General features: G+C 39.7%; 1 protein-coding gene across 1 annotated transcript; it reads right to left on the reverse strand.

The window, feature by feature from the left end:
* Nucleotides 1–12,955: 12,955 nt before the first annotated feature.
* On the reverse strand, nucleotides 12,956–14,293 carry LOC145459747 (uncharacterized). The gene is made up of 5 exons (XM_080338300.1): nucleotides 14,171–14,293; nucleotides 14,018–14,109; nucleotides 13,783–13,866; nucleotides 13,297–13,479; nucleotides 12,956–13,025 (listed from the first exon to the last, which is right to left on the reverse strand). The coding sequence occupies exons 1-5, from the start codon at nucleotides 14,177–14,179 to the stop codon at nucleotides 12,956–12,958; spliced, it is 438 nt and encodes a 145-aa protein (XP_080194426.1). The 5' UTR covers nucleotides 14,180–14,293.
* Between the last annotated feature and the right edge of the window lie 3,224 nt (nucleotides 14,294–17,517).

A 17,517-nucleotide genomic window follows, 5' to 3' on the forward strand; every position in this document is an offset into this window, starting at 1 on the left:
ACGGCGAACATCCCGCATCCTCATTTATATATACGCCTGAATTCGATCCCGTTTCTTATGCAATATCTTACTCTGCATACTGCAGATTTTTTTCGGGTGCAGCTCCTGGGTATTCACCGATCCACATCTCGGTAATGGGGAATAACAGAACGTAGGCGTCGTTTGCGGTTTTGCGTGAGCATCTACTATCGAGTCACGAAACTGTCAAAATGATGAAACTTTTTTGTGCGTTTCTCAAATGGTGTCTAATACCTCTCAGAAAGAGATGGCGGAATTAGTATAGCTATAGATGTGTAGTAGGGTCTGCTATTGATACAAATCACCAAAATTACAATCACAATTACGATGAATGAAATTCAGTAAAATCTAACTACAATCGAGAAACATGTAATAGACTGACACCCCTCGTCTACGTTGTCGCTATAGCTACCCGAAGCTCAGTTCCATTATAGTCCCGTCCCGGAGAAGAACCCTTTGCCGCAATTCCTGTTTGGCGATGATGGAATTTACCGTCGGCTCTCGCTTGAAAAGTATGCATGCGCTTGCACACGAATCGATCGCACCATTTCGACTGGTCGAAATGAAATACAAATGACCGTTATCAAAATGATATTGAGAAATCGTTGAGCCTATACCCGATTGTTGAAATTTTGACAATCTGTTTAAAACGCATTGTATATTGCAGTGCTTTTCAACCTGTGGGATGGTACGCACTTGTGCAGATGAAAAAGGGCAGTGCGAATGACAGACACTGTGAGAATGAGTACGGATGAAATTGAGCATATTTTTTTACTTTTTCTAACGTGAAATAATTCAAATAAACTTAGTGGGATATTGAGTACCGTGGCTCCATAAATTTTGTCGTTGCTACACATTTGTAAGAACTTGTTGCATGTACGATGCACTGACACTGACCGTAGCTTTTACAATAATTATGGATCGCACAAGCCAGAGTCAACTATATAGGCTAAACCATAAAGTTCGATAGAGCTAAAGGGCTTAACACACAGTTAGGACAGTGTATCATGAAGGTGACAAGCTCTAATGTTCCCACGTTGCTTGATATTTTTTTAATCTTATATTTTAGCCATCAGGCAGAAGCATTGAAAGCAAAGTTGTGGGTTTTGCATCCCTTCCAGAATCCTCCGGAACCTTTTGGCCACGCTGATAAAATGATTTCCATCAGCAAGCATTGTTCAATCGCGGAAAATATGCTGTATTTTGGTTATGAGTTCTGATAGTTCTACTAAAGACCAGACCATCGAACCACTAGAATTTCTTGTACAAAACCCCACAACTTATCTGGCCGAAACGGGCTTTAGTGCACTAGTTGACATGAACAGGAGTTGTATACTTAGTGAGACACTTGATGGCCTAACGCTTTAGGGCGAGAAGCTGTGCCTAACTGGTCTGGAATTACCAGAAATATTTAGCAGCAACCGAGATATTGATAAATCGGTAACCTATAGGCTACTTCTTCGACAATCGAACAGAAATGTGTCTAGTCTCTTCATTTTCCTTTTGTGCAATAATTTTCGGATGGTTTGTTTGGATGAATTTTTTTTTTGCAAAATAGAAAGTGTGGATGGTTTTCAAAAAGATGGAAAAGCACTGGTATTGCATATGTGCAGAGGTGGCCAAGATAGTAATCCTGAGTACTCAAATAGAAGTATAAGTAACGTTGTAAATATCTAATCAAAGAAGTAGAAGTAGCGATTTCCAATAAAGTAAAATGTAAGTATTCTATATAGTCCTTAGTTATGCATAAAAACTGAAAACTGTTAAATAGATTTAAAAGTAATATAAAATCATAACCATTTCAGTAAGTATTGTAAGTGAGAAAAATCGACTTGAATATTTCGAAAAAGTACAAGTACTTCATCACTGACCACCTCCGCATATGAGGGTGTGAATATCGTATCTGATTCGTTTTGACTTTCAGCAGTTCTCAACCTTCATGAATTGCATGGAAACTTGTCGAAGAGCTTTTCCACTGCGAATCAATAAAATCGACGGCTGCTAAAATAAAACATAACCGAACTATTATTTGCCGTTACTCGTAACGGCAGCTCGCGATATCTGTATCAAGTTGATTGCTTATAGGCAATAGACGGAATGTTCAACTACTAGAAGCATTATTCATTACGGTTGAATTTATGTTCACTTTATCTTATTTTCATATGGCCCCTATACTTGAAACTGGCACCAATCGTTATTTCTCAATTCTTTATTCAACCAACTCTGGAATCTAGCGACATAGCTATCCGCTTGCGCTTGCACTATGTAAGCGTGGGTTGCAGCTAAAATGAAAATCGTTGGGGGCAAGAAATCGTCTTATATAAAGTTGGGTAATGGCAGAGGTGGTCAAAGTAGTCAAGAAAGCTACTCAAGTAGAAGTAGAAGTAGCGACGAAAAAATCTACTCAAGTACGAGTAGAAGTACTTCTTCCATAAGCAAGCTAAAACTACTTGAAGTAGAAGTAGAATTGACTGACTTTAAAAGTACTCAAGTAAGTAAGTAGTTGTGAAAACGATCCTAATTCGTTCACATGGATTGTAAAATGGTGCAAATTAAGCTAAGCGAAAGGTGACGAGCTTGATTCATATTGATGCATACCAGCAGGCATCCAATTTTCGATAGCATAAGCATTCGTCCACATCATGGGAAGAAAATGATAGAATTGATATGGAAATGCGATACTTATCCTCTGTTTTCTCGAACAGCACGTTTTAGAAAATAGCATGGTATGGCGCCATCCCCCATATTATGAAGTTCGTAGTTTAGTCGAAGAGCAATACGAAGAAGTTGTCTAGGATCCGGTGTAGACACTTTGCGCGATTAGTAAACGTTAAAAAATATGGTGGTGGTGGACCGTAAAAATGCGATATTGTGTAGCTTTATTTCCGGAAATTAAAGGCATTACTATACACTTGCTTTTATAGCCTACTTCAACATGCATGTTATCCAGACAAAATAACTGATTTTAATTATAACTCAAAGTATATCATACTGGGAATTGAAAATGAAACATAAATTCTACTTCTAAAAGCGGAACACGTTTTTCATGCCTTTAGTCCAGAAAGTTTCAAAGGTGGTATGCTAAAACAGCTCTAAAAACTAACAAAAAAATTTCAGAGTCCACTTTGCCAGGTTAGGACGCACCATGAACATGCTAGATTACGATATGACAATTAAATGCTAGATTGCGAAACATCGGTATCAAACGTTTTGATGATCCGTATATACCGTGATGAATTATTTCATATGGGCGAAGGGGGATAATGTGGTGTGGACGCAGGGATATCTAGATATGTAATTCTAGATATCCCTGTGTGAACGGAACCACGCCAACCCGCTACCTAAAATATATTCATCGATACTTCCGTGAAATCATACTGGTAACTCCGCATATCCATCATTGCGCGCGAAGCACGACGAAAATTCTGGGCTTTACTCAATTTTTATGAAAATTAAATGTTGATACTCCGTGAAAACAGCCCCGAAATTCCTCAGGCTATCCTCCTGATTGAAAGATTGAACTACTTCTACTTGACAAACTGAAAATAGCGAAAAGTAAGTAAGTAGATCACCATATAATACGAAGTAGAAGTAGAAGTAGCGAAAATCAGATGTACTTGAGTAAGTACCAGAAGTAGAGGATAACTACTTGAGTACTTCGAAAAAGTAGAAGTACTTCGTTACTGACCACCTCTGGGTAATGGTTATATCGTGACGTAACAATAAAAAGGACGTCACATATAAAAATAATTTTTCTCTCTCGTGAGGCCTTCTTATCCCAATCGTTATATTGTGTTCCAATGTGTTCATGAAACTGTTTAACTGTTTAAGGTTCAAGAGTCAAGAACCAAAATAAATGCAATCGTGAGTAATAGTGATTACTTTTACATGTAATCGCGATCGACTACATCGAGATTTTGTAGCAATCGTAATCGCAATCGATTCCTTCATGTATAGGCCTACTAGCCATCACCCCATGTCTGATTGCTTACATTACAATATCTGCAGGACAGCGCTGAAAAACAATGTTTGTAACTACAACCTCCCCATCAGCTTTATTGAAAAGTTGCAATCCGATAGACAAAGAGCAATCCAACACGCTTTCACGATCATTTTACCACGGTCGGCTCAGGTTGGCACCAAACGGTCACTGATCGTACTAATTCAGTCTTTCACTGGCTCTTGACAACACTCAATTGTTTACGGTAAAGCTAAATTAATTCAAAATCGCGTACGAAGTTCGGGCTTGGAATGCAGTTTCTACAGGTCAAGTGATGTGAATTTGTTGAGTATGAATGTGAACTTGACATGACGTGACGAAATTGTTGCACCGCAGATGTGTTGCATATGAATTTACCATTCTCAAGGAACCAATCGCTTCAAAATTTTTGCTGTCCGACACGGCATGACATTGTTTTCTAGCATTATCGGCAGCACTGTGATTCTCCCGCATATAATACACGCGTATCCTATAGGCCTACTGTTACAAATGTATGAAAATGCGGACATACGTAAATGTTCGGAATGATTGCTTGTTGCATAACCTACCATCACGTGCCATGCTAGACAGACATTGCTATGCGGTGGGGCAGTATGTTTCCACTACGTATATAGGCTACTCTACTGTAAACGCTCCTACGCAATATTGCAGTATACTCCTCTACATTCCAAAAATATAACAACGTACGTCTCGACTGCTGGTGGTAATGATAATGAAACAAACAATCGGATTTCGTCATCAATCTTATTTAACACCGTGTCGTATTCTCGTGAAATTGATCTGAAATTTGTCATGGCATCAATACATATGAAGAGAATATCTAAATATGTAAGTGGATCAAGTGTTTTCGAGGAGAGAACAACAAAATCTTCGGACTGATAGTGAGCAGTTCACTCCACTACCAAACCAAGTTCACGGACGCTGTGTCGTCATCTTAGTCTGCGATCGCAAGCCATTGTAACGGTGGCATCGTTTCCTGCAACAACAAACCTTTGGAAAGAAAATAATTGCTTGGAACTTGTAATAACACTTTTAGCATCACAATGACGAATACTCAACAGTCAAATTCCCCATTTCATTCGCAATGACAATGATGCGTTCCAATCTCTATATAGTCGCAATGTGTAAAAGATGGCGTAAACGTGAAGTGCACGTTCGCGTTCGGTGTGTGAACCTCAGATATTTGGATGTTCGTGTTCACAAACGAACCTTGGTAGGTTCTACGCAACTGTGAACCTTTTATAGAAAATACAATAATTTAAGTTACGTCAACACATCAACATCTTTGGTTGAAATCATTACCATTTCAACTTCGGGTCACTCTCGGCATGTCGATGGCGACATGGAGTGGATTTAGCACAAAAGTATAATGCACATTGTCAGTTTCAAACATTTTATTCGCCGTGTTAGAATTGTGTGATTGAAATATTCATATTTTCCGTTCGTAAATATTTAAGACACTCTTGGGTCATCGATGTTAGCTTGTACCGCAATAACACAATATCATGTGAATATTACAATACATGTAGGAAGCAGGTAATAAGCGAACTGCGCAGGTTGAATCAATCAATTGGCAATTCAACGAAATTGATGAGGAGAATGTATCGTTGTCTAAGGCAAAAAGTTGTGGTGCATGTACGCATTCAGATATATCCCTCGAACTGGGGCAAAAGACGCATTACAATAATAGGCCTACTATATTCCCTTCGAAAATGACGAATATAATAGCGAAACTTAAAACAATCAATCCGGATTGATGTTAGCTTCCACATGCAGGGTCCAGAATCCAAGCTTATATCCATCGATCGTAATAAATATGCACATTGCACATAGTCTTCTTGATACAATTGTACATCACAGCGCACCCTTTGTAAAGGTTCGTATTCACACGAACCATAACCTCTCAAGCCTTCCCACCATCCCTAATATGGTTATGACTTCGATCATGATTTGTTCGGGCAAATATCGTAATAACTGTTCCACATTTGTATCAAACCCATATCTGAAATCACATCACACCTAATTCCACTTAGATCAGTGGTTTTTGACCGGCGTTCCGTGGACTTCATGCCCAAACAATGGTTGTAAAGCTGCTCGAATATAGGCCGTAAAGATCTTCTTGGAGGTACACAACTTTAATGTACAATTGAATGGTATATTCATATTGAAATAAACCCGAATAGTTTCGTCTGACACTCGCCAGGGGTCATCGTCAGTAACTTGAAATTTGGCACGCTGCACACGAAAGGTTGCCGAGTGCCGACCCGTGGTATATACCATTTTTAAAATTAAAATGACGTTTCCTAATTTCTGAAAATGTTGAAAAATGGGGGTTTGTTTGAGGGTGGTATGGATTTCGAAGAGGGATACGGTGGATAAAAGGTTGGGAACTCCTGTTGTAAACAAACCAATTGCTCCGCAGGCTTATAGTATATCCGCTTCTATGGAGATATGGCGGTTTCGAGGCTTAGTTTTTTTGTTACGTAGTCAGATGCTGTCCACAGGTTAATTGGAGATTTTTAATCATTTGCGACTTTTCACATCATATCCACCGCTCTATCACATCTGCAAGAAGCAATACGTTTTACCTGCAACCAGGCATTCACGAATGACCAGATGTGTCGTGCTTCATATAGCAGCAGCAAATATTCAAATGAGAGATATGTAGTGTAGGTAACCTAACTGGCAGCCCGTCGCATGAATCAGAAGTAGCTCTTGGCTTCAGAAAGGTTGGCGACCACTGGTTACTATGTTCTTTCTATCGGCCTTACAGTTGCCGGAGTTGCCATTTGCGCCGAAGCTTCATACGTCTTGGTGTGTCCTGCGGCGGAATTTATGGTCGGGTCCGAAATATCGGTGCCTAATAGCCTTGCAACAACAGGTTGCACGGCATACACCCTAGCGCAGTGGTTCCCAACGTGGGCGATTTTGAGAAAGAAGGGGGTCATATGGGGCGAAAATGTTATAGTTAGAACGTCAAGTGATATATATTCAATTAACCGCCAACCAGTCACGGAAAAATTTTGCTACGTGAAAAGTTGCTTATTCTGTAACTATCCCGAAAGTTGACTGAATAAAAGTGAAGTGGTCGTGGAAACCTGTTTTCCGAGCACCGTCTCGCAAATATTAATGACCTTTTTTCTAGTCAATTCACCAGCGATCAGAGTCGAATGTATAAATTTCCTGTTTATATGTTCTCTTTTTTGGATCTCAAAATACTAATTTATTTATTTTTTATTTTTATTTTTTGTGGGAGCGAAAATTTGTGTCGAGCTTGATAAGTCGAAATGAGTGGAACAAAGTTGGGAACCACTGCCCTAGCCTATGCATCCCAACAGCCTCAAACGAGACTAGAAATATACCGTTCGAAAACAGTTTGACGAACTTCTTCAAATGCGTATGCTTGATTCGTTTTTAATATTACTATTATTTCGCGAGATGTTATCTATAGTATATTAAAATAAAATAAAAACCATTGAGATGAAATCACGCACCGTGCGAAGAAGATCTTCGTTTCCCAGATTCTATTCGACTTTTGTTCGTTTGTGAAATAATTTTGGGTTCTAGATAGCACATCGTATATAATTCCACAATACAGTTCGTACCCCCTGCTTTGAATATTCGTATTCTCAAAGAGTCCGCGGACCCCTGGTTAAGAATCCATGCCCTAGGGCAGGGGTGTCAAAATCTTCTTGGGTCGCGAATTGGATTCAAACATTTTGATCACTCACAGGTCGGACCAGTCAAATGATTCAAAAATTTTACTTCCATATCCATACTTTTTTTCATTGGAATGCGTTATTATCAAGGCTTATTGTCCTATACATTATATTACGGTTCGTATGACTCTATAGGAACACTGTCACTCGCGACCAACAACGGAATTGGCAAAAATACCATGATTGACCGATTGAATGTAATTATAAACCACTAAACAGTGACACCGACGACGATATAATTTGACATATTTATATACCCCCTTTGCTTTAGTCATGATGCGACGTTGGCCCTGCGTTCATTATTTTTAAATCCCCTCCGGGTCTCTCTAGCGCTAGGGGCCTTTTTGGTCAGAATAAGGTATACAACGGTGCGACCAACGACATCTGAATTATATTCTTCGTTTAACTATTATATTCGCCATGGACCTTACATAAAACGGTTTCGCATTGGCATTTTCGTTTCTTTGAATAACTAATTCTGGTCCATTTTCCAGAAAACTTTGAACCGAGAGTGCACTTGTTTCTCTTCTCGGAATGTGGTGTCAATGTCACCGACTTGTTTTTAGTGGAATCTTCAGTCAAAACTCAACGCACTACCGTCGGATGCTTATAATGTAGCATATGAACAATGAACATATGTTCGACTTTTTTGATCTTGACAGATTATCTACTTTAAAGTATTTAGTCAGAATTGCCTCGCGGGCCAGATTAAATCGTCTGGCAGGCCGTATGTTTGACACCCCTGCCCTAGGGCGCACCAAAATTGTTAAATGGTGTACCACAGGAGTATCAAACATATATGGCTTGCGCGCCACATCCCTCCCGCCAGACGATTTCATCTGTCCCGAAAAGCAATTCTGAGTAGATAGGAAAATACTTGTATCATCCAGCACATTTCTGACAAATGTTTGGGTTTTTAGTTAGAAATCCTTCCATTATATAATACTTCAAGACACCAAATGTTGAGTTATGTTTGTAGTCCGCTTTATAACCAGCCAACAGCGGTAATATGGTTTTACTCTAGTTACCATTAGGAACCAAGTCACTGACATGACATCCGATTCCGAAAAGTAGTTCTTCTCAGAAGCGAAAACGCAACTGCGAAACCGCTATTCGCAAGCTATATCTGGAGAATAAAATAGTCACACAATCATAATTCAAACATATGTTGTCGCACCTCTGTATCAGTTCTTACTCAAAAGATCCCCGGCCTCCACATAAACCCGATTCGCGAATTAATACTGATGAGCCAAATTCCAACGTGCGCGTTTATTGGAGTTAAATCTCTTGTATTACTCGTAGCGCATACCCAACCACCCAGGGCTAACGGCAGATTACGACTAAAACAAAAAGAGCATAGAAATATGCCTGCTAACATCGTCATTAGAGCCACTGTTTTAACGGTTTATAACTAGGGCAAGTTTTTGCAACTTTTGCAACTATTTTTACTACTTCCGGCAGCTTCCAACATACTCAGAAGATATATAGTATGGTGTTTTAACCTGTTTGGAAGGATCTTATATTGCAGCTTTCTGCAACTTTTCTTCATTTTTCATGCATATATTTGCAACTTCTTCGATCTTTCAGGCAAGTTTTTTGCAAGTTTTTTCGATTTTTTATGCACCTAACTTTTTACTGGAAATATTTTGGACTATATGTCAATCAACCGCGTGATTATTTTATTGTCGCTTAAATTTGAGGCCATTTCTGATTTGACGTACATTAAGGCTAGACCGCCGAAAAATATATTTTCACTCGGTCAATCTTTTCAGGCTATTGATTTTTTTGAATTCGCCTATACATTGGGTTCTGCTACAGTGCCTTGGATACGGAACGATTCGAGTATCTCATACCTTAATAATTTCAAGGAACTTGTCCATAAATGCAACTTTTCAATGCAGCTTTTATGAAAAATAAATGTAACTTTTTACAGCCACTTTTATACAAAATAAATGCAACTTTTCACCGATTTGACTGCAACAAAAACTAAACTTGCCCTAACCTTGTGCAACCGGCCAATCATCGGACTTTTGCTAACGCGATTGTTTGCGAATATAATGGTGTTACTAGAATAGAACCCCTATGATCCGTAATATAATGTAATCTACTATCACGTACACAGGCTTGATAATAATATATTCATATGAGAACACGGGTACGGATTTTTAGGTAACAATTTGAAATTTGACAACAATTTGGCTGGTCCAGCCCGCGAGCGATCTGACGGTTTGAATCACTGACGGTTTGACACATAGCCTACATAGGGTATCACTTTGATGGGGTTTATTTGGGTGTGCTAGATAGAGCATCACAATAGGCCGGTCACAAGCTATCACATTATAGGCAAGTGTATGCTTTAGGACATGTCGACTGTATGTATGGTACAATATTTATCTCAAATATATACAGGGTTGCCATACCGTCCTTATTTCTAAGATTTGTCCTTATTTTGAAGAGTCACGCCTTAGAAAACTCAGCTGTCCTTATTTCTAAGACATGTCCTTATTTTCGACTTGCGTCCTTATTTTCAACCACTACAGAACTTTGATCGTTTTCCTCTGGTATCTGTGTTGCACATTACTCTATAGTTATGCTTTCGCGTCGAGTTTTTATGACATCATAAATGAAAGGAACTCTCGTGTCGTACACACCGCAAGATTTGACTTCCAAGTGGTGAGATAGCTGGGGCAGTGAGTGGTGGTATAGCAGTTTCGTCTGTACCAAGCTACCGCAGCGGACGTCATTTTAGCAGTAAACAGCAGTACCAGGTGTCTGGTCTTTGGTCTACAACAGAATAAGCTCAAGCTGTGGGGAAGGCAGAATTTATTGCGTAGTGCAAAAGGCGCATTGCAGTCGACACATTGGTTGAACAGCAGTAAAGCTATAAATCATTAATAAATTTATCTAAATTATATTGCACTTACGCATATAGTTTAACTACTAATATCGCTAAATCTGATTAGTTAAAATGAGCAGGCGTAAAAACGATTTTCGTAACAATTACGAGAGAGAATTCAAAGATATCTAACGAAGCTTTGAAGGCGAGTGTTTCGCACATTGAAATATCTGCAATTGGGACATTAACCTCGAGGCCATGGGAAAGACTGCTATTTCAACTCACATTGGCACCCCAAAACACAAGAAGCGTGTCATAATAATTAATTTGAGCCAGTCGATGAATAATTTTTTCACAAGTCGATCAACACTAACGACCACAGACTACAAGGCAGCTGCTGCAGAGGGTATCCGGGCATTCCATACTGTCAAACACCAGTAATCATTCCTCGCCAATAATTCCACATCGCAATTGTTCAAAGCAATTTTCCCCGATTCCAACATCGCAAATAGGTTTCTTCGGCCAGGACCAAGATTACAAGCATTGTTATCGGAATTCTTGCTCCACACGCCCGTAAAATGATTTTGTCTAAACTTGGTGCAGAGCCTTCCTTTTTCCATCTTGGTTGACGCCCCTAATCATAACGAGATGAAGAAGTTTGGTTTATCACCCTATGGATGGGGGCGGCAAGATCAACGTTTTTTTAGGGGGGAGCTGACGAAGTGGTGTTTCGGCCTTGAGTAAAGGTAAACCTAGACCTGAGCTATCGTGAAATCCATGAAACACTTTCTAATAACCAGGAGATGCTGGAGCAGATTGTTTCTGTCGAAAAGTATGGAATGTGATGTACCACGGCTAGCATAAATACGAAGTATGTACAAAAACGCTTTTTTCATGCTAATCTAATTTTTCGACTGTCCTTATTTTTGGGTCGATGTCGATGGCAACCCTGAATATATACGAGGCTTGTAAACTACATTCTATTTGTGATATCATATGCAAATGTTTCTCTTAATAATTATGATATAACCTTTAGGAAAGATTCCTCTTGGAGTAGAACTCGGTTGAGTTAACATGTGTTTAACTTGCGACCTCTCTCTGCCTTTAGTGCAATATGCATGAATGCCATACATTAAAAGTTACAGTTTTCCAGCCTAGTTTGGTTTTGCTGCATATGGACATAATGTTTATTTGCTGGAGCAATAGGATTGGATTATTAATACGCTCATTTCCCCCGCTTCAAAGTACATCGATATTTCTTGATCTAAAGAGTGAATAAATGTCACAAGGTCGATAAGTACAGCACCGCAACACGTCAGGAAGTCTGCCGAGGCGATGATAGCCGCAGTGACAATTGTTTCCTGTTCAGAACAATTATGCGTCTAACTTAGTCCACTGCAGCTATATCTTTCGCAGAATACGCTTCTTGCATATCACGTTGATTTTCAGTGCATGTGTTTCAGGGTGTTAGCTATAGTCAGAGAGCGCGCATAATTATGCTGGGCGAGCCTGGTACAGATTTTGGTGAAGTAGCTCAGCAGTAGTGGTCCGGCGTGATCAGGCTGCTGTTGCGTTAGCGACAGGTCTATTGTGAGCGTTGTCTTGCTACAGACTTATTTTTATTTCCGAGCCTGGCGCACCTCCAAGTCGAAATTAATATTTTGACTATAGAATCTCAGTAAAACATCACTTGACAAGCAGCATAAATCTATTCATTTCAGATTTGTTCGAAATGGATGACAACTTCCAATGCATGATTGGTGTACAATGTCTTTAATCAACTGCTATGTACGATGGAGTGGCGAAATTCGGTGACGGACCATCGCCTCATGAAGCTCAATACACAGTGCGCTTTCGACACGCTGATGAATGCAACTTTCTACCAAAGTGAAGGAAACTTGAGCGGAATTTTTTAGGAGGTGTGATACAGTTCAATATGGGCTTGGCTAGCAGCCAACAGAATTAAGAGTGCACGTATATTTACAGACTATACGGTCATTTTGAAGTTCTGACTCAGGTCTTATAACCGACGCTTTGCCAATAATGCCATCCCTATTCTATTCAATATAACCTATACTCGGAGTCTTGCCGTACCTTCAGTAGTAGTGACGTGGCGCAAGGGCGTTTCTAATAAATCAACGTTCTGGCGTGTAATTATCGTGTGAAATCACAAACTCAACTTTGCCAAATCATGGTACGATGCCACATATTTACAAAACCCGCATATTAGTAAATATAACAATGTCAAACGGATAGGCCTATAGAGCAGAAAAATAGACTTTATTGTGAAAATATTTTGGCTAAATTTTTAGATTAAGTAGAATGTGTGTAATAAATATTAAATATATAAATAATTTTGATATTTGGATCCCATCACTGTAGTCATCTTCGGGCCTTGGCAAGCAGCCGAACCCTTTCTTTGAGTCGATAGCCTTTGGGAGTCAATGCGCAACTGGAAATGAAAATAATTCGGTTTCATGATTGACCTGAAATCGTCTCTGAAATATTCCAAAACATTCTGCTCCAACATGTAGTTTCCTATACTGGTACGAGACACTGAATTCTATATATACGGAAAAATTTCATGTCCTATGAACATGAACATAGACTAATTTGAGTCGTGTTGCTGTGCCGATTATTCATAACTAACATTTAGTACTTCAATTGTAGATAGGCCTACTTGCAAGGAGTTTGTAGCTTTAAAAAAGCGTAACGTGACCAACCTGCATCCGATAACGTTTCTTAGATGATACGTTTCTTCGCCGATGAGAAAGGGCATGATATAAGATATCTCGCGGACTTGAAAGTACATCCGTTTGAGAATTCTTTCCGTGAGGGGGCTGGTGCACCATTGTTCGCACTGGATGAACTCGAAAGCTGATGGTGTCACACCAGCACAGTCAACTCTGAAATATTGATACGATTACTTATAGTCACATTGAGGAATAAAGACTCTAGGGTAGAGTTAAAATCATGCTCCAAGTATGTGGATTGTGGACAGTAAGCCGTGCGCATGTTAAATTGTGCACTGTGCCGCGATGCTGTCATATCCAGATTTTAAGACGACACATTATCCACGTCTGTTAGATTGATCAATGATCAATTATGGTTCATGAATTATGTTTCGGTCAATTGCTGTTTCGGCTTTGCCTATCCCTGTGATAAAGCGACGGTCAAAATTCCAAGGAAAAAATTCAAACCAAGCTCACTGATAAGTGCAGTGTCGAACGAACTCGCCGTGCTCACATTCCTTTTGTGTCAATTCGCATCTCAGACCTTGGGACTCCACAAACCTAAAATTCGAAATAGCCCATGGAAAACTGTATTTACGCCTTCACTGTTTAGCTCAATTACAGTGCAATACATTGCCAGGGGTTCTCAACCAAACAATTGGAATGTATGCTTGCACCTCGTGTAGCATAACTCACAGTATAGGCTACCTACCGAATAGATGGGGACGTGAAGTTTTTTTCTTCGTTAATTCCATATGCTCCAGTGGAACACGCAACCCAAGTCATTATTACGAGAGCCATAATCTGTAAATCGTGAATGGTAGTTCAAAGCATAGTAAATAGTCAATTAACGGCGATGACTTACCTCCATCATTGTGCAAGACGACGGTTGTTACGAAGCTACAGTAAAGATATCGATAAGATAGCGGATCGGAAAGTAAAACTCGATTTATTTATAATACGGTGAACAACCCGCATCCACACTATATATACGCCGAAATTCGATCCCGTTTCTCGCGCAACATCTATATTCTGCATACTGCAATTTTTTTCTGGTGCAGCTCCTGGGTATTCACCGATCCACATCTCGGTAATGGGGAATAACAGAACGTAGGCGTTGTGTGCAGTTGTACGTGCGTGTCTACTCCAGGTATGACGTTATACGTCGTTTCGAACGAACCAATTTCAAGTTATGAATCGTGTACAATTACAATATATACATTATGCAATGTATATTCACAGAATCCATGACAATTTCGCTAGTCACATAAAGCACCACAGCGATGCGAACATTTGACTCTCTGCATATATCATATGATATTCACCTTCATATGAATTGATGCTTTGCTAATAAAATACATCGTTATAAATATTGGTGAGGATATTTTCTATCAGATGGCCGAATCAACTGGAGGAGTATGCGTGACATCGACAGTCGACACCTTCACGCTTATAATTCATATTGCGGGTTGAAGGCATCTCAGCAACAGCATTAGCAAGAATGAGCATTGAGCAATGACCAATTGAGCAATGAGCATGGATGTTGAATGAGCGCGATGAGTGCTAACACTATTGAGCTGCTTTTATGCGATATAACTTCATGTTGAAAAGAATCTCTGAGCTCGACATCGTCTCTTACCGGTCAGTAATCAGTTATAAACTCTTATGGTCAGAACCGCTTTGTCAACAATGTGGTTATTTATGCTGATTACATTCGACAAGCTTGATTCGATGCGTACGACGTGATAATGATTCGTTTTTGAATCGTTGATTCGTTTTGAACATCCTTAGTGATAATTTTCCGAAGCTTTCATTTGCGTATAGCGAAACTGTTGCCAGAATAAAAAAATAGGATGGAGAATTTTTTCAAAATATGGCGAGACGACACAGATCCATTCTAACTTAATCCTTGTAAATGATGTCACAATGAAAATGTTGAAGATTTGGACGGGGATAGGCGTCTTTCTACTGTCGGGCAATGTGTTATTATGCTAGCTATTAGTTAGTCAATCATGTAGAAACAAATCGGATAATTCACTTAATCAAATATGTCGTCATCTCCTGTTTTTTCTTCTTCTAATTTTGAAGGCTACCATACCGCAAGGAATTGTTAAATGATGACACATTTAACGCCATGCACTCCCCCCAAAAATGAATATTGTTTTGACCAAATACAGGTATATTTCTGAAAGGTTTGATTAAAATTCGTTTTAATGCTGTCCGTGTACATTTAACTACGTCAGGGGTCCAACCTTTTTTGACCAAAGGTTCACTCGCGGTTTACGGCTACATACGGGCGCTTGATTGTTGACGACCCTTTTTATTCATCGGGAAGATTTTTAGGAATCAATTGACAATATGGCCGTGGAGAGGGGGAAAGTGATGACCTCCCTTTTGTTCATCAGCAATATCATCATCCAAAATATTGCTTGGGGCTGCAAAAGTTATAGTGAATGAATTCGGCCAATGATATTGGTACGCAATCCATTGGTGTTTCTGCTGGAGATCATACCACTACGCTATCTCCTCACTCGCACAGATTTAGTTGGTGTATTTTGATAAAAGTCGACTCCAAGGAACCCAAATGAAAGTGTGAACGGCCACTCCCGACAACATGAAATATGTCGTTCCGATATAATTATTCTCGCAAACAGGATTATCTAACAAATGTTTGCCAATGGCACTATTCATGGCCTTCGCCTGTTCTGAATCAAGTTACAGAGAATGAGTCAAGGGTGAGCCTTTAACCAAGCGTGATGCGCGTATTCCAATATATCTAGAGACATAGTGGCGCAGACGCCAGCGCTACAGAATTACCGAAGCACAACAAGATCCCCAGTAAATATAATTGAAAAGATTGAGACAATTTCGAAATTTGGGCGGCATTTTCAAGGAAAGCCATGGTCGACAGCATATGCTCCTACGCCACTGTCGGGACATGCTGATTTATGCGATCCTGCAAACGTTGTTTCGTTTTTCCCTCGTAGTCACAATCACAGTGGCACTTAATTCATAAACTATACAATACAGACTACATGACTTCGTTGAAGTGCAGGAGCTTGTCGCAGGGAGCGGTTGGGTTGTCGTAAAAATCACGCAGGTTTTCACTGTGTGGTATGGAAACACCTACTGACCGCAGAAATCAATAGTTTTTCAAAGCGGGTGGAAATAGGACCAGTCCATGGTAGATGGATATGAACAACTTTGGTTGTTCGGTCGGTATAGGCTCGGTTGACTTTATTGCGTTGAATTGCGTTAATTTCCTGTCGATGCAGCGGTTGATGATGGGTTCGGGGTAACGATGATTTTGCGGATTTTCATTCAAGAATGATTTTGCGGGTGTTCTCAACCTCTAAACTCAATTTGTTACCCTAACATATCATCATCGCTCTATGCACGAGAGTGCCTACGAGGTTGATTTTTCTGCATCTAGGGCTAAATGAATTCCAACGTACGTATTGGCCTGTGATACGATTGTTGATATACAATGTTCTTTACGATTCTCTACTAGCTGCTGACGATTACCCCTGACGGGTGCCAGCCGCAAATATTCAGGTTCATTTCAATATGAATATACTATTCAATTGTATATTGAAGTTGAGTATACCTCCGTGAAGCTCTCGTCAAAAGAATGAAAGATTTGCATGTGCAACTGCGCGTTTCTAAATATAGTGTCTAAAATGAAGATTGGAGATAGTGGAATTGGTGTGTGTATTGTATATAGGTGAAAAGCCGGGTATGCTAGTGATACAAACATCAAATTACGATGAATGAAATAGAGTAAACCACAATCAAGGGACGTATAATAGACTCGCCGCTCGTCAACTTCGTCGGCATAGCTACCCGAAGCGCAACTTCATTATAGTCTCGTCCCGGAGAAGATCCCTTTGCCGCATTTCCTGCTTGGCGATGGTGGAATTTACCGTCCGCTCTCGCTTGGAAATTATGCATGCGCTTGCACACGAATCGATCTGAACATTTCGACTGATCGAAATGAAATAAAACATACGAATTACCGTTACCGAAATTATGTTGTAAAATAATTGAACCTATATACCCAATTGCAGAAATTTTGACAATATACTGTATTTAAAACGTTTTGTCTATTGCAGTGCTCTTCAGCCTATGGGATGTATTGCACTTGTGTGGATGAAAATATTACAATGCGGATGACGAAGTTGCGCGGATGAACATTGCGCATATTATTTACTT

Source organism: Botryllus schlosseri, chromosome 2 (genome assembly GCF_051294905.1).
Source record: "Botryllus schlosseri isolate E-star chromosome 2, Bs_hap1, whole genome shotgun sequence".
Classification (NCBI taxonomy): domain Eukaryota; kingdom Metazoa; phylum Chordata; class Ascidiacea; order Stolidobranchia; family Styelidae; genus Botryllus; species Botryllus schlosseri.